Source organism: Sorex araneus, chromosome 1, assembly GCF_027595985.1.
Source record: "Sorex araneus isolate mSorAra2 chromosome 1, mSorAra2.pri, whole genome shotgun sequence".
Taxonomy (NCBI): domain Eukaryota; kingdom Metazoa; phylum Chordata; class Mammalia; order Eulipotyphla; family Soricidae; genus Sorex; species Sorex araneus.
Window position 1 is genome coordinate 151,217,735 of NC_073302.1, and position 27,843 is coordinate 151,245,577.

Consider the following 27,843-nt stretch of genomic DNA (forward strand, 5'->3'; position numbering starts at 1 on the left):
CTTAAGAGAGACACCAAAGTTCACACAAAGTCCCTGGAGCACATAGCCTTCTATATCTTTTTTTAAAATTTTTTAAAATTTATTTTATTTTATTTTTTTAAATTCTTTTATTGATTCACCATGTGGAAAGTTAGAAAGCTTTCAGGTTAAAGTCTCAGTTATACAATGCTCAAACACCCATCCCTTAGCCTTCTATATCTTTTTACCTTGTTAATCCCCTCCCCCCCTCTCTCCTCCCCTTCCCCTCCCCCCTTTCCCCTCCTCTCCTCTCCCCCCCTCTCCCCTCCTCTCCTCTCCCCCCCTCTCCCTTCCCTTCCCTTCTCTTCCCTTCCCTTCCCTTCCTTTCCCTTCCCTTCCCTTCCCTTCCCTTCCCTTCCCTTCCCTTCCCTTCCCTTCCCTTCCCTTCCCTTCCCTTCCCTTCCCTTCCCTTCCCTTCCCTTCCCTTCCCTTCCCTTCCCTTCCCTTCCCTTCCCTTCCCTTCCATGCTCAGATATTACTCTTGGCAGTCCTCAGAGGACCATATGTGGTTCCTGGAATTAAACTTGCGTTACCCATGTGCAAGGCAATCACCCTACACTGTACTGTCTCTTGGGCCCCTCTTTTCTTTTTTATGCCTCTCTACTCCCTTCATTGTTGTTTAGGTTGTTGCAATGACCTAGGGTACTACATGTGTCTGTCAGGGGTTAAGGTATATGCTTTGTATGTGGCTGACCCATGTTCAGTACCCACAGAGTGTGGTCTCCCAAGTATCAAGTGCAGCTTTGGGGATCTTCAAGCACTGTTGGGCATGGGCTGGAGTGCCCCAAGCACTGCCTGGAGGCTCAGAGAATTCCTGACACACAATCCAAAGCACCATTCCATCTTTGGTGCCTCATGTGGAACCACAGGCTAGGTTGACTGAGCACTGCTGTGAAGAGCCCTTGGCCTCCTGAAAACCACTTGGAAGACCCAATACATACATAAACAAATATAAATAAATATTTTCCAATGAATATATATTCAAAATAATCACTCTTCTATTCAGAATAGCTACTGTTATCCATCTGTTTCAGCCAGAGTGTGATAATTAAAGTGAGTCTTCTAGTCAAATTCTGGTATGTAAGGAGCACAGTGAAGATACAAGAGATAATTCAACTGGGAAATAAGAAATAATGAAACAAAGCAATGAAATGTACTGGGACATCACTGTATCGCAGTCATACCATTGCTCATCGGTTTGCTCGAGCAGGTACCAGTAACATCTCCATTGTGAGACTTGTTGTTACTGTTTTTGGCATATTGAATACGCCACAGGTGGCTTGCCAGGCTCTGCTGTGTGGGCGGGATATTCTTGGTAGCTTGCAGGGCTCTCTGAGAGGGATGAAGGAATCAAACCTGGGTATTGGGGCATAATTGATTATAAATTACGCAATAAATAAAGTAGTCAAGGTCATTGGGAAGATAAGGGGTGAAGAGGTCCCTGAAATTTGAGTATCTACTGAGTAACAGTACTATTTTAGTTATGTGTCCAGTGGATTCCATTTGGTCCTAATAACATGTATTATAAGATGAGAGAGCCCGGGATCATAGAGTTAGTAGGTATTGGGGCCAAGGCAACTCTTGAGTATTGACTTGATAGTATTCAGTGAAGGTTTACCTTTGTGGAGGTATAAGACATGTGTTGGGCAAGGCTTTCAGTGTCTGGATGAGACTACTTGAGAGCCAAGGTGGATAGGGGCATTTAGTGGTGAAGGGGTTATGTGTGGGCTCTGGATGCCCAGAATGGAGCTTATTTTTGACCTGGAGACTCAAGTTGGTTCTTGACTGGAGGAGCAAAATGATGGAACAATGATTGTATATTAAATTGAGTATTCAACTTGGCATTATATCCAAGATAAAATTGGAAAGGATATGGTGACCATTTAGCAGACTCATTGGGGGTGGGTGGGTGGATGCTGGGTTGGGGTGCCCTTTAGTAATAAGAATGAAGAAGCCACAATAGGGTGGAGATTCCAAGTTACTAATTGTGACTTGGTGTATGAATGAGTGTGGGGAGTAAGTAAACACTGTTTAGAATTATAGGCCTGAATGGCTGCTTGCACCAGGAAGAGCACTGACATGTTGGGAAAGGTAGACAGGGTTGGGTGAACCCAATATATAGAGAAGTTCATAAAACAATGATATGAGGAAATAATTGAAGGAGTAATTATCCTCCTAAAGCAAATACACAAGGGGGTGGAGAAGTGTCAACGAGATAAACATCCTCAAAAGTTTTAAGTTTTCTGTAGTTTCACAGACAGATCGGCTAAAGTGTGAAAATTAGGGGAAGCCAGATTTTGTCTTAAATTAAGAAATCCAAAAAACTGACATCGGAGATTTAGACACAGCTCAATGGTTTGATCTTCCATGAGACCCTGCACAGTAGATGCTAACACTCCTTGTTCATCAGTTATAAAACAAAGACAACAACCAAGGCCTGGGAGCCCACTGCTTTAAAAAGACAGTTTGTTTTTTAAATCTTTTTTCCTTTTATTGAACTTATTTAAAAACATTTAAAGGTTTAAAACTTAAGAAAAAAAATTTAAAAAAGACAAAAAAAACTTAAGACAAGTTATTGCTATTAATATATATTCTTTATTAAATAGAATTTAAAATTTAAATATTGCATGCTCTGAATTATCATAAAAATGAGGTTTCTCCTGCAAACATAACCTAAATTTATAGGCCACCCTATAGTCAGGTGTGATGTATACAGCACATGCGTATGCAAACATAAAGGCAAGGATTTGCTCATGTCCCAGAATTGGGCTAATAGATCTGACAGCCCCAAACCAAATGGCAGCTTTCTAATTGTGTCCCATCAGTCAGTGTTGAGAATCAAAGCACTGTTCGTGGCTAGGGATGATCAAGATGTTATCCCCTCACTACTCATTTTCTTCTTTATACCTGGATTTCTTTTTAATTCAGATCAATCTCATCATAGAAGATGAGAGAACTTCATAGCACCAGGAGATTTTGTTAGTTATGTGCGCATGCGTGTGCTCGAATGTGTGCATGTGTGTGTGTGTTTGTGTGTGTGTGTGTACAGGTGTGTGTGTTTGCTGGGTGTGTAGTGGAAGTTAATTTGAGTTAGTTTTGTTGATAAGTCCAAATGTGATAAGAAGGATGGGTGAATGCCGACTGTGTGCTTGGTATTGTTTTGTCTATTTGGGTTGCTATAACAGTCTAATAAAGACTGGGTGGCTTAGAATGAACAGGAACTGTTTTTGGGCCAATTTCCCAGTTTGGGGACCAGCATGGTACAATAAGGGCCCTTTTCTGAGCCACAGAATTCTTTTTATTTCCTGACATGGTGGTAGGGAGTAGATCTTTTGATAGTGACACTGTACCAGTCATGGGGGGATTTGCCCTTATATTTTCCTTTTCTCCCTTTTCCCAACGGAAAATCCTTTGACTGAAGATAGTACAGAGGTAGACTGCTTGCAGATGACCAAGGTTCAATTCAATTCCTAGCACCTTATTCCTGACAAGAATGATCCTTGAGCACAGAGCACTGCCAAGTGTGGCCTTCCCAAACCCGAAACAACAGCAACAGCAGCCAAAAGGAAAATCCCTAATTTCTTAATGCCATTGCCGTGATGGTTATGATTTCAGACCATGGTGGGGAGTGGGGGGATATAAACAGATTGTAGCACATGTGTACTTGAATGTATATATATTTGGGAATGTATATACCTGAGCTTCCTGAGTACCGTTTGGCTGCCCCTGTCCAAAGGAGAAAAACCCATGGTCTAAGAAGGCAATTGGTAATTTCTGGAAACTTGTTTTTTTTTTTTTCGGGTCACACCTGGTAATGCTCAGGTGTTACTCCTGGCCCATGCACTCAGAAATCACTCCTGGCGGTGCTTGGGGGACCATATGGGATGCTGGGAATTGAACCCGGGTTGGCCGAGTGCAAGGCAAACGCCCTACCCACTGTGCTATCGCTCCAGCCCCCGGAACTTGAATGATAAATAAATACTGCAAGTAGGAAAAGGCACTCATTGTATCTGCTTCGAAACAGTCTTTGCAGTTTTGGGATTACATCCCCCAATTAAAAAAAAACTAATTAAAAAAATTTCCACTCCTCTCCGCCTTTCGCTGCTGCTGTTGTGCCCAGCTGGCATGCGTAGGGACAAACACGTGTGCATGCTCCCGTGTCCAGGCACCAGGAGCAGAGATATGGGCAACCTCGTTCAGCACATGTGGGTGGTGTTGGGGATGGAGTTTGTGGTCCCTGCACTGTGCCCAGGTCTCTGATACTCAGTTTTAGGAACCAACAACTTGTCCAAGTGAAGATTTCCTAGAAAAATGGGGTAACTTTTCTTTTTTATGGGCTATCAACAAGGAACTTGGACCCCCCAAAGCAGGTCATTACTCCAACAGGATATATGCATATCTTTGCATGAGCATTTGTGTTCATAATATTTTTTAAGTATTGAAAAACTAAGATTTGTTATATTTTACTTTTTTTGTTGAAAATGAATGCAATAAAGAATGAATCAGATAAGACATTAAAATATTTAGGAATTTTAATAGTAGATATTTTATTTATTTATTTATTTATTTATTTATTTATTTATTTATTTATTTTTGCTTTTTAGGTCACACCCGGCGATGCACAGGGGTTACTCCTGGCTTTGCACTCAGAAATTACTCCTGGCGGTGCTCAGGGGACCATATGGGATGCTGAGAATCGAACCCGGGTCTGCCGAGTGCAAGGCAAACGCTCTACTGGCTGTGCTATTGCTCCAGCCCAATAGTAGATATTAAAAAAAAAACTTGCACACTAATTTCCTTATCACACCAGGGAGAATATTTGTTAGGTAAATTGGCATGACTTTTTAGAATGAGGAAACTTGCCCTTGAAGAATCTCCATTCTGGATGAGACTTTCCAGTTTTATCTTAGAGAAAAAGTCAAACCAAAGCCATTGCAAGCAATATTAAAGTTTGTCAAAATCTCTGTGCTGGAGAGATAGTACAGAGGATAAGGTGCTTGCCTTGCACACAGCTCACCCGGTTCGATCCTAGGTACTACATATGGTCCCCTGAGCACCCCCAGGTGAGTCCTTGAGCACAGGCAGGAGAAAGTCCTGAGCTGGGCATGCACCAACTCCCCTCCCACCTCCTGGCATCTCCCCCTCAAATATGTGCAAAGTTCAAAGAAGGATGTGGTTATTATTCAGTCTATAGGGCTGCCCTTGAAATAGAATGCCCAGGGGCCAGGCCCTGCTCTCTCCATTATTTTTCCACATCATTAGATCTTGCCCCCATTCTGGTGAACATGTATAGGTTCCCACTAACATAAAAACAGACATAAAACAAAAGCCCTCTTATTTCTCCCCAGTGCGCTAGAATTGATCAGTAACTCGCTCATTTCCAAAGACTTAGACCCCTTCTCAGTCTTGTTGGCTTTGCCACCACCCTTAGTTAGCACAAAGCCTTGTGACTGTTATTGAGCTCGTGTCTAAGCTCTTGAATTGTTGCTGGACCTTTCATGCTTGGACTTGTCTCGGTAAACTTCCCAAGGGCAGGAGCATATACTTCTCTAGGCTTTTATTCATATTCAGCACAATGCTTCTAATAAATACTTGTTAGATGAAGATGACTTTGTAACTCATGGAAATGTTTTACATGTTTATAAAAGTTAAAGCTTAAAGCCCAAATGCTGGGTTTCACCTTTGTTTTGCATGGGATTGAAATGTGGGGTTATTATTTTTAATATGTATCTGTCACATTTGTTCTGATCACAGGAGCTCAGGAGGTTAGTTGGAGTCCAATCTCAAGAGCTAAACAGGTTTTGATTCTGGTAAAACCACTTGAATGTACGTTCTCACCGTTCTTCCTTCCAAAGACATGGCTCTTAATTCCACTTCCCAGGAAAGTTTTTGTCTGATAACTTTAGCCCTACTGTACTTTTCTTTTTCTGAAGTTTTTTTTTTGCTTTTTTGGGTCACACCCGGCAATGCATAGGGGTTCCTCCTGGCTCTGCACTCAGGAATTACTCCTGGCGGTGCTCGGGGGACCATATGGGATGCTGGGAATCGAACCCGGGTTGGCCGCGTGCAAGGCAAATGCCCTACCCGCTGTGCTATTGCTCCAGCCCCTATTTTTCTGAACTCTTAACAGCATTTACTATTGAACATTTGTGCTCCACTTCTCCATGATTAGTGATCTCCTAGTTACCACCTACTCTTACCAATCTGTTGCTTTCAGGAATTGCTCTGGCCAAGGGTGCAAGAAACTTCTTTAAAAATTAAAAAAAAAGATTATTATTTACAGGGGGGCACACCTGCCACAGAGGCACAGTGTTTGGGGGGTTAGGGTGGGGGTGGTGGGAGGGATACTGGGATCATTGGTGGTGGAGAATGGGCACTGATGGAGGGATGGGTACTCAATCATTGTATAACTGAAATGCAAACACGAAAGTTTGTAAGTCTGTCACTGTACCTCACGGTGATTCATGTAAAAATAAAAAAGAATAAAATAAAGGGGGGCACAATCAGCTGTACTCAGAGCTCTGTGCTCAAGGATAACTCCTGGCGATGCTCAGGGAACTAGGTGGGTGCTGGGGATTGAACCCAGGTTGGCCACATGCAAGGCTAGTGCACTATACACTGTACTATCATTCTTCGTGCCTGCCAGTCACTTCTCCAATCACAGTGCAGTGATGATCTTGCTTTGTTTCATTGATTTTCTTGATTTCTCAGTGCTTATCTTGCTTTGATTCACTGGTCTCTATTTTCCTCCTTGTCCATTTCTCTTGGATTCTTTCACAGTTACTATTGAACTTAATCCAAACGGGCATCAGATGGTTGGGAATGTGGAATCTGGAACCAGACTGCTCAGGGTTGAAGCTGTTTCTGCCACTTACTAATTGACGTTGTTCATCCTATTTGTGCCTCACTTTCTCACCTGTAAAATGGAGCTAAGACCAGAAACACTCTCTACTTGTGAGGATTAACAAAATTCAGATGAACTCAGAACATTGTCTAAAATAATCAGCAAAGCTCATTAAGTGTCAGCCTAGTTATTACTTTCTCAGTGTCTTTGGTAAACTGCTTCTCTTCCTCCTTTCTCTAAGATTTCTCCATGTTTATGTTCTGAAGTTGTACCTGCTACCAGAATGGTTCTCTCCAGCCCAGACCTCCCTTCCTAAGCTTCAGAGCCCTGCTCTGACGTGCCTGGGATGCCCGTCAGAAGATTGCAAACTCCTCATGGCTCAGTACTTCCTTTCCTCTTTTCTCTCCACAATCTGAGTCCCCTCTTACTTTCCCTGTACTGGTCTCCAACACTCTCTGACCACTTCCCTAAACTAGAAACCAAAGGGCTGTCCTAGGTTGCTCTTGGCCACTGCTTTTATTCAGTCTTTCACAGTCTTTCACCTGAACAATAGCAGTGATCTCTAATACGATTTTCTCTGACTTTGATCTTCCTCTTTTTTCCCAACCCATCCTCCATCTGTGGCCGCTCTTTAGAACACAATTTGGATCATCTCTCTCTCTCTCTCTCTCTCTCTCTCTCTCTCTCTCTCTCTCTCTCTGCTTACTATGAACAACTGTGATTACCATGATGGGGACTGGTGGGGACAGGAGGAATGTGCTGGGTGTGGGGCAATACCACTAAACTCTGTTGCAGGATGTGGTGTTGAACCATTGTATGCATTAAGCCCTGTCGCTCATAGTATTATAAATCACAATGCCTAAATTTTTTTTAAAAGGGGCCTGGAAAGATAGTACAAAGGTTAAGGCATTTGCCTTGCATGCAATTGACCCTTTTTATTTTTAAATTTTATTGATTCACTGTGAGATATAGTTACAAGCTTTCACATTTGAGTTACAATCACACAATGAGCAAACACCCATCCCTCCACAAGTGCATATTTCCTACCACCAATATCTCCAGTATACCCCCACCTCTCTCACCCTCCCCCTGCCTCCATGGCAGACAATATTTCTCATAGTCTCTACTTTTGGGCATTATGATTTGCAATGCAGATACTGAGAGGTTATCACGTTTGGTCCTTTATCTTTCAGCACACATCTCCCATCCCGACTGATCCTCCAACCATCATTTTCTTAATGATCCCTTATCTATTCCAGCTGTCTTCCCCCTGCCTGCTTATGAGGCAGGCTTCCAACTATGGAGCAATCTTCCTGACCCTCATATCTACTGTTCTTGGGTGAATTGACCCTGGTTTGATCCCTAGCATTACATGTGGTTCTCCCAAGCCCTACCAAGAGTGACCCTTGAACACAGAGCCAGGAGTAAGCCCTGAGTACCACCAGGTGTGACCCATCTCCACCCCTCAAAAAAAAAAACACGAACTGACATGAAGAGAATCTGACTTTCATTGTTTTAGAAGGGGGCACAAGGAAACGTTTTTTTCTTTCTCTCATGCCATAGTCCTTCTCATATCCTCGCCATACCCCTGGAGGTTATTTGTAATGCCACAAACAATGTTTTCTTTTATGCTTCTGTGCAGGTGTGCTTATTATGTCCTCTGTCTGTAATATTCTCCCACTTGGTGTTCTACTGGATGAACATCAATTGTCTCCCTTGAAGATTCTCATCCAGAATTACTGTTGGCCTTAGATATGGGACAGCTTTCTCATGTCAGGTTGATCTGGCATTATCAGGTACTTCTTATTCATGCATGGCTCCTGGATTTGACATCCAAAAGCAGCTCCTGGCCTGGAGAGCGAATACAGGGGCTAAGGCATTTGTCTTCCACACAGTTGACCTCTGTTTGATCTGTTGTAAGGTATATGGTTCCTTGATGTACCACCGGGACTTATTTCTGAGCAGAGAGTCAGGAGTTATCTCTGAACACAGGCAGGTAGGAGTGTTCCCCTCACCATAAACAAAAGCAGCCAAACAAATAAAAGTTTCTCCTTTCTTGCCTCTGCTCTTTAGCACTAATCAGTTATGTAAGAAGCAAAAAGATGCCATATCCTCATTTCCAAATGCCTGTCTGTGTAGGATTATAAGTAAAAACCCACAAAATAGGCTCAGTTTAGACCTCATCTCCTATGCAGCCATGCCTGAAGTTACATAAATAATTCTTTAGTCTTGAACCTCAGATGCATTTTAGATTTTCACCGTTTTCTTCTCTCACTTGCTGAAGTTCCTCTACGATAAGGTTCATCTTTGCTTCTCCTGTCTCCGTGTTAGGTATTCGGGAACTTTTTGTAGAATAAGTGAGTGGGTATTTTGTTCTAGTGTTTCATGTTTTTGTTTTGTTTTGGGGCCACATCCATTGATACTCAGGGATTACTTCTGGTTTTGTACTTAGAAATTGCTCCTGGCAGTGCTCAGTGGATCATATGTGGTGCAGGAGATTGAACCAAGGTCAGTCCAGTGCAAGGCAAACATCCTCCCTGCTGTACTTCTTTCCCTCCCAGTATTTTATTGTTTATTCCTTTAGCTTAGTGTCCCGTTTCTTTTTCCCTCTCCAAATAGATCAATAGGTATTTCAAAAGAGACACTTATACTTGTTTAGTTTTTTACCTATGATTTTTTCCCCCCTTATAAACATGGTTGGGCTGGAGCAATAGCACAGTGGGTAGGGCACTTGCCTTGCACACGGCCAACCTGGGTTCGATTCCCAGCATCCCATATGGTCCCCTGAGCACCGCCAGGGGTAATTCCTGAGTGCGGAGCCAGGAGTAACCCCTGTGCATTGTCAGGTGTGACCCAAAGAGAAAAAAAATCAGTCTTATTATTTAGTAGTTCATTAGATTTTCCCCTGTAAATAATATTTCTTACTTTGTGGGCTCCCATTACTTTCCTAAGGTGGTTCAAAATTTCTTTTGATATTTAAAAAGTTCAAATGTATTCCTAAGGATAAAGTTGCCATACAAAAAAAAGTTCAAATGTATTCCTAAGGATAAAGTTGCCATACAAAAAAACCAAAACATGTCAGAGGCCAGGAAAGAAATTGTAAAAAATGTTTTAGCGGTGGCACTATCACTGGAGAAACAGGGAGAGACAAATCACCTGTATCAATAATCACATACACAAAAAGAAAATAAATGTTAATGTTTTCCAAGCCTTTCCTTTAAAATTGTAGATTTCTGTTCAGGGGTAAGCTACTAGGGAGATACAGTCTAGTCTCTGTCCAGTTTCTCCAGTGTAACAGTTGTTAAAACTATGGTTTCTGAACTTGTTGCTACAGCTGTGCTCATCTTTTAGCTTTGCTTCTAGTTTTGCTTATGTTCCTGCATATGTGGTTTTATATTCGTTTGCTTTTTGTCTGCCTAAATTCATGTGTCCACCACTGCAACCAAGAATCAATCCAAACACTGAGCAATTCCTAGACCAGAAGGGTCTCTTATGTTGCCTTTTATAATCACCCTGCCCTTCTCTACCCCTTCCAGTCAGGTTCTAACCCTGGCAATTACTAGTGTGACCTCCATGTCTATATTATTACTTTCCACTTTGAAAAAAAGTCATATAAAAAAGTCATATAAGTCGGGTTTGTAGCCTGAAACTTTCAGGATTGACTTTTTTTTTTTTGGGGGGGGGGTGCATCCTGGCAGTGCCCAGGGTTTATTTCTGGTTCTGTGCTCAGAGATCACTTCTGGCAGTATCGGGACCATATGGGGTGCTGGAATCAAATCTGGGTTCACTTCATGCAAGGCAAATGCCCTACCCATTGTACTAACATTCCGGCCCATGATTGACTTTTAAAATGTATAAAATGTATAAAATGTATAGATAACAGCCTAACATCCTGCAATTGCATGTGTCAATAGTTTGCTTCGTGTCAATTTATTGCTTAGTAGGATAAATATACTGTTCTTGTATGCACACATGTGAGTTTACAGTTCATCTGATGAAGGATCTCTGTGCTTCTTCTTGATTTGGGCTATTAGCAGTAAGGTTGCCATATACAGTCATGAGCAAGGTTTTGTGTGAACACAGTTTTATTTCTCTACAGGGAAAAATACCCAGTAATGGAACTATGGGTTTGTATAACAATTGCTTATTTTGTTTGTCAGAAACTGCCAACTATTTCTCAGAGTGGCTGTATCATTTTGTGTTACTGAAAGCCATGTATAAGTTATTCAGTTTAAAATGCCTTTTTTGCATTTGGTAACACAACTTTTGTTGTTGTTAGAGCCTTTTGAATGGTTTGATTGACATATCACTGTGGGGTTTATTTTTGGGGTATACAGTCTTCCAGTGTCTTTTGTGTAGCATGTATGTTCTTGTATAATTTATAAAAATGAGATTATACAATATGGCATCTTCATTTTTCATTGAACATGTAATGAGCATCTCTGCATATTTTTCCATGCCATTAAATATTTTCCATGCCATTACATATTTTCTACATTACCATTAGCAGTTATATAACATTTCAATATATGGATGAATCAAAGTTTTTTGTTTTTGTACTTGGGGGGCTCCCAGGCTCCCTCTACCCCCACACCCCCCACTTCTGAAGGAACTATGGGGTCATGTGATGCTGGGAATTAACCCTGACACTTTGTGTGTGGCCTAACACCTGTGCTGTCTGCCTGGCCTCTCAGTATATTTCTTCTCCTTTTTTTACATTTTCATTGAATCACTGTGATAGACCCTTACAAAGCTCTTCATGATTAATTTCAGTCATACAGTGTTCCAACATCCACCCCTCCATCCCTCCACCAGTGTATCTTTCCCAGCACCAGTGTCCCCAGGTTCTCTCCCACCCCTCACCCCCCCACCCCTGCCTGCCTCTATGGCAGGTGCTTTTCTTCTCTCTCTCTCTCTCTCTCTCTCTCTCTCTCTCTCTCCCTTTCTCTCTCTCTCTCCTCTTCTCTCTCTCTCTCCTTTTGGGCATTGTGGTTTGAAATACTGATACTGAAAGATTATCAAGAATATCCCTTTACCTACTGTTAACACTCAGGTCTTGTCCGGTGATCATTCCAGGCTATTGTTGTCTAGTGATCATTCCCAGCTATTATTGTCATAGTGGTCTCTTCTCGATCTTACCTATGCTTAGCCCCCACACACTTGTGGTTAGTTCCAACCATTAACCACGCCTCCTAACCCCTGTTTTCCCTGGCCATGGATATTAGTCTACTACTATATATATATATTTTTTTATGTATACAAATGAATGCAGTCGTTTTATATCTGTCCCTCTCTTTCTGACTCTTTTCACTCAGCATGATACTCTCCATGTCCATCCACTTATAGGCACATTTCATGACTTCATTTTTTCTGACAGCTGCATAGTATTCCATTGTGTAGATGTGCCATAGTTTCTTTATCCATTCGTCTGTTCTCGGGCACTCAGGTTGTTTCCAGATTCTGGCTATGGTGAATAGTGCTTCAATGAACATAGGCGTGCAGATGATGTTTCTGCTGTGTGTTTTGGGCCCCCTCAGTACATTTCTCATCAACTCTCATAGACATTGTAAGATTGGTGCTTTAAACTTTAAACTTTATAGGCTGTACTAAAAACAATCTTATGTTGAACTCAGACTTCTTGTCCTCAACAGTGGAGACTTTCACACCTGTTCAGTTTTAACAGGTTGACTCTTTGTTTCTTTTACAAAAATGAATGAAATGGGGCTGGAGTGATAGTACAGTGAGTAGGGCATTTGCCTTGCATGTAGCTGACTCAGGTTCTATCCCCAGCATTTCATATGGTCCCAGAGGTAATTCCTGGGTACAGAGCTAGGAGTAAACCCTGATAGTCACCAGGTGGACCCAAAAATAAAAATAAAATAAAAATGAATGAAAAAAAGAAAATAGAAATGAAATGCTGGTGAAGATGCAGGCATCTGATAGAAGTCATATCATTATTATCTATGCTTGAGAAGACAATTGTCAGTACCAGTTGAGCTCTCTTTGAACTTCATAGTGGATGCACATCATAGGAGAAGGTGAAATGTTTTTTCTTAATTTCTTTATGTGTCCTTGCTAGGTCTCTGGAAAATGATCCCCAGCCTTTGTAAGTCTGTTGTTTATTGCTCAGATTTAATGTGTGTATTTTATTTTATTTTATTTTTGTTTGGTAAACCTGCTGGTAGCCAGAGCGATAGCACAGTGGTAGGGCTTTCGCCTTGCATGCGGCCGACCCGGGTTCGATTCCTCCACCCCTCTCGGAGAGCCCGGCAAGCTACTGAGAGTATCTCGGACACACGGCAGAGCCTGGCAAGCTACCCGTGGTGTATTCAATATGCCAAAAACAGTAACAAGAAGTTTCAAAATGGAGACATTACTAGTGCCCGCTCAAGCAAATTGATGAGCAACGGGATTACAGTGATGACAGTGAAACCTGCTGGTGGGATTGGATTAAGTCTCTGGATGTTGGCCGTTGATGGGATTACACGGCACCAGGGGTGGTCCCTGGGTGTGACTGCCTAGCTACTGAAAAATGGGAAATCTGAGTGGAAGAGGCTCAGTTCTGATTTGAGCAGACTTGGAGGTCTCAGCCCCAGGTCCCACACACCTAGGTTCCTCTGCCGGTACCTTCATGTGTGAGGCTCGTCCAAACATGTGGAGAGGGGCCTTGAGCATGGCTGTGGCTAGGCTCCGGAGGTCTTTGGCTGCAGGAGCTCTGCTCAGGGTGGGGAGGGAAGCTGGAGCCCATCCCCTCCAAGGGGCCCCGGGGAAGACAGCCAGGAGTGCGGGCAAGAGACTCTGCTGATGAAACCTGCTGGTGCTCAGGGTTTAGTCCTGGCTCCACCTCCTGGGATCATTCCTGGTGGGCTCTGGGGACATATAGGGTGCTGGAAATAAAATCCAGGTTGGTCACATGTAAGGCAGGTGTCCTGTCCGCTTTATTTGTGGCTCTGAATTCTAGTTTGTGTTAGTTTTAGAGATGAATTATGTACAAAGGTAGGCTGGTGACCTTTATTCCCTTTGACTCGCAGTTCTGTTACTCTAGCCTATTGAACACTTTAGCATTTCCTAGAAACAGCCTGTATCCATGTCTGCCTCCACACTGACCCTCTGCTCTTCCTCCCCACCCCCATTTCATTGATCTCACACATTTATCACTGTAGACTTCTCTGGGGCTACAGACTGGGAGTCTGTCCGGTGGCCACGGCAGTGTTTTCTGTCTCGTCGGTTCCATGGCAGTTTCCACAGTGCTGTGCACACAATGACAGGGAATTGATTTTTGACCATCATAGAGGTACTGCAGCAATCTAATGTCAGTGAGGAAACCGACACCTTGATGGGTTGAATCTCACCCAACATTCTTGAGTGATCGAGCCTTGCATGGATTGAGAGGACTGCCCTGGGAATGTTGATTTTATAAGTGAGACAGGGAAGGGCACGGTCAGTCGCTTCATGAAAAGCCTTTTAAGGCTTAATCACTTTGTGTGCAAATATATCCTGCAAAATTCAAATGAGTGTGACAGGTTTGGCGGAACATTTTGTTAGCAGCTAACTCATGCTCTTCTTTGTGCTTTATAAACATTCTCTAATTTAGGCTCCACCATTCAGACCCGCTTCCCTTCTTTCTCACCAACACTTCCCCCCCCCACTCGTTTGAATTAATGAGCTCCAATTGAATAGTGACTGTGTTTCCTTTCTAATCTTCAGACATCTCTCTACATTCTGAGTTTGCCAAATAATTCAGCTCTTTCACTTAAAGCTCCTTAGACCCACACAACCCAGGTAGATGGCTTGAGGCTGGAGCAGGTCTATAGAACCGTTGTGTATTCAACAGTGGGTTTCCTTCTGAAATGCTCTCTTCTTTCCTACTTCCATTGTGTGAGCATGGAAGCCTTTTTACTTTGCCATGGTCTCCCCCCCCCACCCCCCAAGTGGCTGAACTGTTCTTTCTTCCCCAGTTATATAACAGTTGTGAAACACAATTATAATTCTACACTCCTTGCTTTGTGTAAGGAGTCATGAATCAATGTTGCCTCTAACTGAGGTGGGGATAGAATTGGCCCAATAATAACCGCTCTGCTCTTTGAATATTCAATCTGTAGAGGGAACATTCATCTCTATGAAACCAAATAAAATTTTTTACAGTCATTACCTGGAACCGTGCTATACAAAAATTCCCAAAGCCTGGAGAGTCTTCTGGGCTGCCAAGGTGAGGCTGAGCTGGGGGTGTCCCTGTCAGCCTGCCCTGGCTCCAGTTACTTCTGAATCATTCTCAACAGGCTGGCACATCTTTAGAGGTTGGGAGTGATTCCCTTTGAAATAATGATGCCAATGGCTAAAAACATCCCTTTGTATTGATTGCTTGATATGTACTAAGAAGTTCTTGGGGCTGGAGCGATAGCACAGTGGGTAGGGCGTTTGCCTTGCATGCGGCCAACCCAGGTTCCCATGTGGGGTCCCCTGAGCACCGCCAGGAGTAATTCCTGAGTGCATGAGCCAGGAGTAACCCCTGTTCATTGCCGAGTGTGACCCAAAAAGCGGGGGGGGGGGGGAAGAAGTTGTAACTAGCGTTTACTGGATGGGTATCAGAAACAGCGTTTTCTCTTCTTCTGTTGTATCACTTAATCCCAACATCACTCTCCTGCGTGGGGGCACTTGTACCAGTTATACCAACAGAGGAGAAGCAGGTCCAGGGAGGGAAAGTAGAATAATGGAGCCCAAATCTGTCCCTTAGCCCTCGGTGGAGTTGCTGTTCCAGCACGGCCAGTTCCAGAGACTGTGGAGCTTTTACTGCCCGTGAACCCAGCACATTTGCTGGTATTTATGGTACAAAAGGACTTTGTGCTGCGGTTCAGGGGAGTCTGGGCTGTGGGGTCAGAGAGGCTGGATTCACACACTAGCTCGGCCCCTTCAAACTGCCTGACCTCAGCCAAGTTGTGCTGCTGTGCTCAGCTACTCTCCCGCGCATGTCAAGTGGAGCAGGGGCTGGGGGCCCGGTCCTCTTCACCGCCAAGAGCGGGCATGTGGGAAGCCTGCTGGGAGGGGAGCTCTCTCTAGGGGGAAGCCTGAGTTCAGAGCAAACTGGAGTAGGGAAAAGAGTTGCCCTGAGGCCCCGTGATTTAGAAAAAACAATCCCAAAGGGAGAACAGCTACCATACTTGTTAATGACACATATAAAATTTCTTTGACTAAAGGTTCTCTGGGTTAGGAATATCTGGCCTGGAGTGGCTGGTTACTGGTGCCACCATGTTCAAAATTAACTGCACAAGACATTTATACTATCACATAAGATTTTCTTTTTGTCTTTTCCTTTTATTGTTGTGGCCTGGAGCGATAGCACAGCAGGTAGGGCGTTTGCCTTGCACACGGCGACCCTACCCAGGTTCAATTTCTCCATCTCTCTTGGAGAGCCCGGCAAGCTACCGAGAGTTTCCCGCCCCCACAGCAGAGCCTGGCAAGCTCCCCGTAGCATATTTGATATGCCAAAAACAGTAAGTCTCACAATGGAGACGTTACTGGTGCCCGCTCAGCAAATCGATGAACAACTGAACAACAGTGCTACAGTGCTTTGTTGTTGTGGTGGTGGGAATTAAACTTAGGGTGTCACATATACAAGGCAAATGTTCTATTGCTGAACTGTATCTACCCAGCGATCACATTTAATTTTCAGAACTCTATTCTGGGGGCTGAGGAGCCCTCTCAGGGGCTGGAGACTCATGCCTTGTTTGCAACAGGGCCCAGAGTTTGATTCCTGATGCTGCATGTCTCCCCCTCACCCACCTACCCTGAACTCTGCAGGATGTGACCCGGGTGGCCTCCAGCACTACTGGAACCAAACAGTGGCTGGATATCACCACGAGAGGCCCCTGGGCTACCTGAACATGGCTTGGAAGGTCCCTCCCCCCAGAAAAAAAAAGCACTATTCTGAGGGTCTTTTTTATGAGAAAAGTGCTCTTATCCTTAATATTTAATATCTATTAATCCTAAATGAGGACTGGAGTGATAGCACAGCGGGTAGGGCTTTGCCTTGCACGCAGCCGACCCGGGCTCAATTTCTCTGTCCCGCTTGGAGAGCCCGGCAAGCTATGGAGAGTATCCCGCCCGCACGGCAGAGCCTGCCAAGCTATCCCTGGTGTATTTGATATGCCTAAAACAGTAACAACAAGTCTCACAATGGAGACGTTACCGGTGCCCACTCTCGCAAATTGATGAACAAAGGGACGACAGTGCTACAGTGCAATCCTAAATAATAATTATCATTACTATGTTTTGGGGCCACTCCTGGCATCTTTCAGCTCAGAGCTTCCTTCTGGCTTGTGCTCAGGCATCACTCCTGATGGTGCCAGGGATCAAACTGGGTTGGCCACATGCAAAGCAAGTGCCTTTACCCTGTTCTATTGCCCCAGGCTCCTTAGTTAATTTTTGTGTGTGTAATGCTGGGAACTGAGCCCAGGGTTTATGTGTGTGAGGCGGGCACTCTATTACTGAGTCACAACCTAGCTGACACGATTGTCTTTAAGCCATTATTTAGATCATTGTGATTTATTCTTTTAAACTTGTTAATCATTACTTTCTCATTAAGCAATATATCTGTTATAGTATGGCAAATTCTCTAATACTCAGAACTACTTTTCCTAACTTTATTTAACCATCTTTTAGGCTTTTAAAAAAATTGCCAATTCTAGTTTGAAACTGTTAATAAAATACATCTGGTAACCATACCAAGACAAAAACAACTGACTACAAACAATTAAGTAAAGTTGGTTCCTGTACAAGATTGAAATGGCTGGAAAGTAGATGCCTGCATATTAAATATTAGGGTGGAGAATAAATAAGGAGGGGAATTGTTTGTAATTTTGTAAGTTTAAAAATATTTTTTATGTTTAACTTTTGCTTTTGCATGCAACCTTGTAACTGTAGGAACTTGTAAACAAAGACTTAAGATAATACGTCTATGTGGACTTCTCAGGGCTGCAATGAAGCTTATCTCAAGTGAAGTTTCTAAAATGCTTACAGGGGCTTAACACAGTGCCTGACTTCTCTAACTTCATTAACCTTGCAAATATAGTCACTAACAGAGTTGCCATTCTTTGAACATTACCTGTTATAGGTTTTGCTAAAGGCATGCAAGCTAATGATCATTAACATCTTCAAAAAACAAAACTTAAATAATCAATTTTATGTTAAATAAGTCTGAGAGTATTTCATCGAAATGAAATAATTTAGAAATGAAAATTCAAGATTTTATAAATTCAAAAACTGATTTTTTTCTGTGTAAGTTTAGTCTTATTTCCCCACCCTGCTTAAAATATTTTTTATCTGTTGGAAACTATGTAATTTTTGAAAAACTAACTAGTAATTAAAGACCTTGAGATAGTTTTAGAGACATACAGTAGGGGGCCAAGGCACCTGCCTTGCATGCAACTGACCTGGGTTTGATCCCAGTCTATGGTCCCTGGAGCAACACCGGAAGTGACCCTGAGTGCAGAGCCAGGCAGAAGCCCTGAGCTCCACCAGATGTGGCCCACACCTCCCATCCCCTCAGATAAAGATATTGGGATAAAGATATTTGGGATAATATAAGTCTAAAATCTATGTTTTTGTATATCAATGTTTAGTGTCCTAGAATTTTTCTCATTTAGGGGAGTAACCTTATTGGACAGGCTGTCCACCCCTTGTGACCCCAAACTGTTCCCTGGTTTATGCTGGCAAGTTGCAACTATTTAGATTTTCACACCCTCTCTCTCCCCAGGAAACATTTTCTAAAAACGTGGTAGGACTTAAGAAAAGATATTTGATTGAAGAAACTTGGAAATTATAGGTGGATAGCACAGGTATTGGGGAATATAGACGGTGACACTTATATGGTGAGAAGTTAGTGTGAAAGAACTTGTCTTGCAAATGCAAACTTGTTTTATTATTAAACTTGATAGGAAAGGAGATTCAACGTGGTTTAGCCAAGAAGTACTGAGTAAGCAGAGAGCTTGCTGCTCTTTATGAAAAAACGATTAATTTGGGGTTGGGATTACCAAGCATTACGGGAAAAGGTGAAGGTAGGACAGGGCAGACTAGACCTTGCAAAGGACAGTGGTGGAAGCACTTCAGTGGTGGGGAGGCATAGGAACTGTGTCCACTGAAACCATAACCATAAATAAGATTTTGACCATTTTACCCAAACTAGAATAGCTGTATAAATTGTCAATAAAAAGTTAAAATAGTTGTCCAAATAAAAAGAAATTAATTTTGGGAAAATCTAAATGAGAACCTACTTTCCTAAATGTCTTTGTTTGAAACTTGTTTATTTCATTGAGCATATATTTGCTTCTAATATTTTTGGCTATTAGTCTGTTACAAGGTAATTATATTCAAGGATCCTTTGAGGATTAGGAATGAGTCTGAGAATGGTGGGGATTTGCAGTTTATTTCTTTGAAGGAGTTGAGAAGGAATTTCTTTGAAAAGCAACATAATTTATGTTCATAATGACTTTTTAAAGTATCTGCACTGAAAAATGGCAGGAGTAGATTGCACAGGAACAATATAGTGATCCAACATATAGTGAGATGTCAATCACATGTTGTCTGTTACAATCCAGATTTGAGGCAGGTACTTGATGCAGTGGGGATCAGCTTCAACCTCTTACTAACTGAGAGAGGAGAGATTGGACCCTTTCTAAAGGTGTGAGATGCGGGCGTTTGCACTGCAGTTCTGCTCACACGCTTTCACCTGTCTAGTTACAGAACTACACCCACCCTAAGAGGCCCCTACAGCATGCTCATGCCAAGAGAAAAGCTATTAAGAAAAATTACACATAGCCCGAGAATTTGAGGTGGGTGTAGTGGATAGAGGTGACTTATTTTATAGTAGATCTCCAAAATGCTGACATGTACCGTTATGAACTCAAAAATGTAAGTATGTATCCATATTTTATGTATTTATAATTTTACTGTCTATTCTAAAACAAACCACCAAGTTAAAGAGCTATATAGACTAGACATTATATGTAGTAAATTCTTTTTATTTCTTTCTTTCTTGGGTCATACCCATTGATGCTCAGGGGTTACTCCTGGCTTTGCACTCAGGAATTAATCTTGGCAGTGCTCGGGGGACCATATGGGATACTGGGCATTAGAATTCAGGTTGACCACGTGCAAGGCAAACACCCTACCTGCTGTGCTATTGCTTCGCTGCTGTGCTATTGCTTCGGCCCAGTAAATTCTTTTTATTAATGACTCTTTTTGTTCTTGCTGAAAATAACACACAACCCCAGTGAGAGTAATAGGATATCTATGTGATTTTGAAAACTTTGCCTTAGTAATTTTTGTGCCTTGAATCAGACATTCAAAGCTAAAGTATCACAGATTATTATTTATTTTGATTTTTTTTGTGTGTGTGGAACTGAACTAAACCCAGAGCCTCTCATCTGTGAGGCATTCCTATGCCACTGTCTTGAATTTGACATTCCTATGTCACTGTCTTGACAAAAATAAATCAATATGATATAAATTTTAATGAAAGAAATTACAGTACCAACTGCATTAACAATTGAGGAGATTGAGTCTTAGTTTCTTTCACCAGTTACTCAAAGATTTGTATAAATTTTGTTATGCAAGGGGCCTCATACTAAGTATAGTAAGCAGTGAGGGCATGCATGGGTCTTACCTGGGTTAGCCTCCTGGTATCACATGGCCTCTTGAGCATCACTGGTTTCTGCCCTGGAGGTCCATCATTGAATCCTCAGACCCTTGCTTTGAACCTCTGGCCAGTTGGCCAATTTTGGGACCCCCAGGTTTCCTCGGTACCACTTGAGAGATCCCCGTCTCAAAAATGCAACTGGTATACCATCACCATTGTGTTATTATTTACATTTCCAGGGCTGAGTCCACTTGCCTCACACGTGAAAGGCAAGTGCTGTAACTCTGAGCTACATCCTGGACCCCTTAAATGTGGTTTGTATAACTCCAACCTTTGCAACTTCCCTGGGGTCAAGCAGAACTCTGGAATATTAGTCAGAAATAGTATTTTCCTCTTCCTTTCCTATTGTGGTGGTGACGGGGAGTAGCACCCTTGGTTGTGGTGTGCTGGGATCATCCTGAGTGCTGGGGACACAGGAACTCTGTAGGGGATATGCTGGGGAGGGAGCTGGAGCCTCGAATATGCAAAGCAGGTGCTTGACCACAAGCACAGTCCCCATCCAGTGGTGTGTGTGTGTGTGTGTGTGTGTGTGTGTGTGTGTATGTGTGTGCATGTGTGTGTGTGTCTTTAATCCAAAAGTCATAACACATTCACTTAGAAAGATTTATTTATTTATTTTTGCTTTTTGGGTCACACCTGGTGATGCACAGGGGTTACTCCTGGCTTTGCACTCAGGAATTACCCCTGGCGGTGCTCAGGGGACCATATGGGTTGTTGGGGATTGAACCCAGGTTGGTCGCGTGCAAGGCATATGCCCTACCCGCTGTGCTATCGCTCCAGCCCCCTCATTTAGAAAGATTTTAAAAAATAGATTCAAAATGCTTTTTTCCCCAAAAAATAATTAAAACATGCAAACGTGAAAGCTTAGAAAAGGTCATATACTTCAAATGTTCTTTACCACAAAATCACAAAACAATGTAAACATGTATAAATACATTTCAGGAATATTCTTATGTGACATATGGCTGCCTATAACATGATTCTTTTGAGATAGCTTTTTGTTTTTCACTCATTAAAATAACACCTCTTGAAGGGACAGGCTATTTCTTTGAAAAAATTATTTTAAAAAAATCTGCTATAAACAGTTGCTTTTCACCCTAGGAAAACCAGCAAGTTTGGGACACTTCTATTTTTGTAAGAGAAAATTATGTAGTACATGTTTGACAACTTTTTTAAGTACTTTGCTGCAATGTAATCAACACATCTTAATGTGGTGACGATTTTTATGGTGATTTCCCATCAAAGAGATTGTAAAGAGTTGACCATTTTTGAAGGTCTGTTTCTAAAATTAACCACATTAATGGATGTCTTATGGAACTCTCTGCTTTTGATTTCAGTTCATCATCAAGGGGTCTTTTTCCATGAATGGTGTGCAATGAGTTTTCCTTCTCCAGCTTCCTATCTGAGCAGTTTCCTGTGCAGTGGTTGAACAGTTTTTCTAACAGACCGCTACGTTTTCTTAAAGAGGTCATTGGCTCCTTAGTGAGAGACTCTCCACATTCTCATCAAGAGAAAGTGGTTTCTTTCTGATGTATTATCAAAGTATAACAAATATCATGAGCTGTCATGGAAAACATCTGTACTTTCATCAAAGTGTATGGCAAACCTCCCACATAGCTTAATTTGTTCTAATAATACTCTTAAAATATTCAACAATCTTAAGTCCTGCTTATAAAGGAATGCATTTTCGTTTGCTTTATAGTCTGTGTTCCAACTTTTTTTAAAAAACCAGTGTATGTATTACAGAATATATCTTTTTAAAAAATTTATTTTTATTTTTTGAATTGAATCAGCGTGAGATAGTTATAAAGCTTTTATGTTTGAGTTTCACTCATACAATGATCGAACATCCATCTCTCCACCAGTGCACATTTTCCATGACCAATGTCTTCAGTGTCCCCCCCAACCCCAAGCCATCCCACCCCTCCCCCTGCCTCTATTGCAGACCATTTTCCCCATACTCTCTCTCTACTTTTGGGCATTATGGTTTGCAATACAGATACTGAGAGACTATAATGTTTGGTAATTTATCTACTTTCAGCACACATCTCGAATCCTGAACGATTCCTCCAACCCTCACTGACTTGGTGATCCTTTCTCTATTCCAGCTTCCTTATAACCCAGTTCATGAGGCAGGCTGCTAACCATGGAGCAATCTTCTTGGTCCTTGTCTCTACTGTCCTTGGGTGTCATTCTCATATTATGTTGTTTTATATTCCACAAATGAGTGCAGTCATTCTATGTCTGTCCCTATTTCTGACTCATTTCACTTAGCATGATATCTCCATGACCATCCACTTATAAGCAAATTTCATGACTTCATCTTTCCTAAGAGCTGTATAGTATCCCACTGTGTAGATGTACCAAAGTTTCTTTAACCAGTCATCTGCTCTTTGACACTTGGGTTGCTTCCAGATTTTGGCTATTGTGAACAGTGCTGCAGATGTCATTTCTACTGTGCTTTTTTGAACCACTGGGATATATTCCCAGAAGTGGTATTGTGGGATCATCTGAAAACTCAATTTCTAGTTTTTTAAGGAATGCCCATATTGTTTTCCAGAAAGACTGGACCAGTCAGCATTCCTACGAACAATGAGAGAGAGAGTCCCTCTCTCCCCACATCTGTGCCAGCACTGGTTGTCCCTGTTCTCTTTGATGTGTGCCAGTCTCTGTGGTGTGAGATGATATCTCATTGTTGTTTTGATTTGCATCTCCCTGATGATTAACAATGCAGAACAATTTTTCACATTTGTATTTCTTTCTTGAGGAAGCTTCTGTTCATTTCTTCTCCCAATTTTTTGATGGGGTTGAAGGTATTTTTTGTATAAAGTTCTACTAATGCCTTGTATATTCTGGATATTAACACCTTAACATATGGGTATTGGGTGAATATCCTTCCCCATTCTGTGGGCTCTCTCTGTATTTTGGTCACTGTTTCTTTTGAGGTGCAGATGCTTCTTATTTTAATGTAGTCCCATTTGCTTATGTTTGTTTCCACTTGCTTGGTTAATGGTATTTCATCCGTAAAGATGCTTTTAAATTCAATGTCATGGAGAGTTCTACTTACATTTTTCTCCATGTACCTTATGGAGTTAGGTTACAGAATATATCTTTCTTTTGTTCTTAAGTATCCTTGAATGTATCTTTTAATTTTATTCAATTTCGCAACATTTTGTAAAGGGTTGGGATAGTGTATGGCATGATTGCAAATACATGCAAAAATATTGCTAAGAGTCTGAGGCCCAGTGTGTATTTAGGGTGAAGCTCGTGTTCTTTGCTAGCAGATATAAATGAATGCCTTCTTGATTGTTTTAAATTTGGGGGGCGGGAATCTCCTTGTCAATGATCTTGGATTGGTCATGATTTTGTACTGTGACTTATGAATACTCATATTAGAGACAAAAATTTCAGTTTTATCTTGTTCTTGTTATTAGTATTATCTGTAACTTGTTTTTCACTCCAGACTTCTTAAATCCTTCATCCATTCAGTGAGGCTGGTTTTATATACAATTCACCATACTACATTAGCCCACTGATGTGGATTCACATAAATGTCACAAGGCGCAGTATGTTGAGATTGAGGGCTGGAGTAGGGAGGGCCCCATTGTTGGCACCTTGGCATTGTGGGACCCTCAGGAGTCCTAAGATGTAACCAGTAACCAGTGAGTATGCTGGTGCCAGCAGGTGCATGAACTATTAGTAAAACTTCAGAGATTTGATATAGACCTTGCCCAGTATTCACTAGGACCACCATCACTGGTGCTGGGTGGAGATCGGGCTTGTGTCTGGGTTCAAACCCAGGACTGCACACATGCAGGCCATGTATTTTGCCACTTGAGTCACAGTGGAACCTTCTATATTTTCCTTTTTGCCAAATGTATTGTTCGAGGTTTCTGTGTACACAGTTTCCCCAGAGAAGTTCCCAGAATACTACAGCTTGGCGGTGGCTGGGTGGGCAGGATTCTGGCTGAGACTATGCAGGAACCATCAGACTAGGGAGAGGGGGGAAGTGCAGCACTTATCACCATCCTTCAGTCTTGATGTCTGTCTGTCATTCATCTGTCAGCGCTGCTGGCCTAGGTCACTGTGGGTGTCCCATGAAAATATTTAAAAAATACATATTTTATTTTATTTTTTATAAAGTCATTCACAATATTTGATTACATTTAATACTCAAACACCAATCCCACCACCACTGCGCCTTCCCACCACCATATTTCCATCCTGAATCCCAAACCCTGCCCCCAAAGCAGAACTGAAATAATTCATTTTGTATTGCTTACAATGAATAATCACTAAAAATAATCCAAAAAAGATTTCTTAGAGGAAAGTGTGTGAAGATTGTTGTATTTTACCCAGGAACCATTAAGCCCTTCTATAAGAGATTAGTAACATGTTGTGTGCTTAATATATATCTATATATCTCTGTATAAATAAAAAATTTCCCCCTAATATTGGTTCAGAGACTCAGTAATAAATCTCTCAGAAGTGAGCACAGAACGACATGCCATGGCCATGCTGCCAGACCCCATGCCAGGCTGTTTCATTCGGAGTACCCTGGAAGTGGCGTGGGTGAGGCCCTTCCCACCCCAAGGGACCCAGCCCTGACATCCGAAAACCTCTAGAACTCAACCACCGTCCTGCTCTTGGCCAATCTCTACACACTCGGATGAGCCTCACCCACGAGTCAATCTATTTCTGGATGGCGTAGACGCAAATGCAGCCATGCAACAGCTTATACTTTACAGCACTAATATACCAAGAGTAGCATGCTGCCTTTTATTGGGTTTAAAGTAGAACAATCTTTTGAATGGTTATGGCTCTGGCTTTTTCTGGCTGTGGACTTTAAAGAGACAGGCAGTCCTTGAACAAGTGGGATGTGCAGCTGATGAACTGAAATCTCTGGTCCTTTTTAAGAGAAGGAGGACTATTATTCTCTATTCTTAGAGTGGACTTCTGCCTTGCCGGGAGCAAAAAAATGGATTCTGGGCCTGAAGAGAGAGTACAGGGTTTAAGGCAACCCTGGCTCAATCCCAGGCACTCTCATGATTCCCTAAACATCCCCACGAGTCATCCCTGCACCAGAAATGGTTCCTAAATACCATTGGGTGTGATCCAGCCCCTGTCTACCCACCACCTGCCCCCAAATGGATTCTGATCTAGAGTAGTCCATGTGATCTCAAGTGCAACTTTCGGCATGCTTTTATTTTTGGCTTTTCTGCTATGTAAAATAGACTCTCTATTCTGAAATCTGTCAATGGGGTGAGTATCTGTGGTCATAGATTTTCCATGTGTGTGAAAATTAATGTGAAAGAAGAAAGGGGAAGGATATTTCTACCAAGAGTGGCTCCATCTTTAATCTGTCCTAGTGTTGCTGCCATTACTCTGTTGTGGGCCATGTGCAGAGCGGGAGGGGGATGCGGGCCAGGACTCTGCTGGTGGACTGCATGGACCTCCTCCCTAATGCCCTTTCTCTTCTCCTTGCAGATGCGGAAGCATGGAGCTGAGCTGCAGTGAAGTACCTCTTTATGTAAGTTCCTAAGTCTTCAGGGCTAAGTGGCCCTTTCTTAGATTTCTTAGTCAACCCATGTGACCAGTAGGGAGAAATGTTTTGCTCGCTTTTGAGTGGAAGCTTTTGAAAAACAGCACACAAGTGTTAGTGTCGAGTTCAAGTATTTGCACAGGGCCTTTTAAAACTAGTTGGCTTCTGGTTCCAGAGTCTGGGTTTTTAATTATGTTTCCCTCCAGCTCCTTTTTTTTTAACTTCATCATTTCTGGACTCAATTACTCATTTACATGGATGATGAATGTTGGACACATCTGTGGTTATTTCCAAATGAGTTTTTGAGTGTATGTGTTTTTTGGGGGAAGTCAATTCAGTGATAAGTGTCAGCTAAATGCAAGAAATAGGAATCCAAAGAGAAATATACCTGGGCTGATAGGGAATCAGGGGTGGGGTAGGGGGGCTGGGGGAAGGTGACAGAGAATCCAAGAAGACCCTGGTAGTCCTGTGTTTGCGGGATGCAGTTTGACCCTCCTGTGCTTGAGGACTTAGTTATCCAGAGCAGTCATCAGGAGTAACAGGGAAGTGAGCCGATCGCCCCTGTCTATACAAAATGGCAGGTGACTCCACCTACCCTCCCTGTTTCAGGCAAACTCTCCCTATTTGGAACCCGACTGTACTGGTGGGGTTGGCAAGGTGTGCGGGAGCAGGTGACCTTTGAGCCATCAACTCACAGAAAACAGCAAGAAGATTGGATCTAGACTAAATCCATGACCTCAATTTGAATTTATACTTACTTAATAGAATGAAAGGAACTGGAACAAATTTAATCAGAGTCCTCATTCAATTAAAACACATTGATTTACTTTCATTTACACACTTCACTAACTCAGAGTAGACCACCCTCTTTCTACACCCCTCCACCCCCGTCACTCCCCCCGCCCTACATTTTCCTCTAATACATAACCCCCCCCCCCACACACACACTCTAGTCTCTGGAGGAAGACAAAAATTTAAAAAAGTAAAATAAAAGGATTTCAGAATAATAAAAAGCTGTCTCCTGACTTCTAGTACTCTCTCTAGGTTGCAATTTGCAGGTCATAAAATGTGTCTGTAGCTGGTTGGGCTCAACCCTCCTGTAATTATAGATTAAAAAACTGGTTCAAGGCTAAATTTAAAGTACTCTCAAGTCCCTTTTGTACATTCTTCTTCCTTACATCTATTCATTTAACTCTCCTCCCCTACCTTAAATCAAATCTGCAGACCTAATCAGGATTTAAAGGGGAAAAAGCAAAATCCAATCAGCATTGTAATGTCGATAATTTGAACTCAGACTTCTAGGATTATCAGTGGTCCGAGGATGAGTCAATGCACATTTCCTAAAGGGGAAAAGAGACCCATACAGACCAAACATGAGGAAATTTTACTCTCTTAATTCTCGATACTTAATAATTGAAATAAAAAGAAAAATATAGAAGTGCTACTAACCATGTGCTATTTAAAATATGCTACTTAGGATAGTCTATTTTATCAGTCATAAAGGAGAGCTTTCCTCCTGTTAGCCTCTCTGAAATTGAGATGTCTTACATTCACTCTGTGTCCTGGTGGACTTCATGATGTCACTGTCATCATCATCTGTGCATGTGTGACCTTGGCCACAGCAGCTTACACAGTTGCTTCAGGTGACGTGTGCCATGGTGGTATGTATATGAATTGTTTTAAAAATGCTTTCACTATTGGGGCTGGAGCAATAGCACAGCAGGTAGGGCATTTGCCTTGCACGCG

At 42.2% G+C, this 27,843-nt stretch overlaps 1 protein-coding gene across 3 annotated transcripts in view; it reads left to right on the forward strand.

Moving 5' to 3' along the window:
• Positions 1–27,843, forward strand: part of ARHGEF28 (Rho guanine nucleotide exchange factor 28) — a 362,811-nt gene that overhangs the window by 39,648 nt on the left and 295,320 nt on the right. For all 3 annotated transcript variants that reach the window (XR_008629316.1, XM_055132605.1, XM_055132609.1), the window contains exon 2: positions 26,043–26,085. Coding sequence is in view for 1 of the 3 variants with exons in the window: in XM_055132605.1 (XP_054988580.1) it covers positions 26,053–26,085 (33 nt within the window). In the remaining 2 variants the exon portion in view is untranslated. The remainder of the gene's footprint in view (positions 1–26,042; positions 26,086–27,843) is intronic.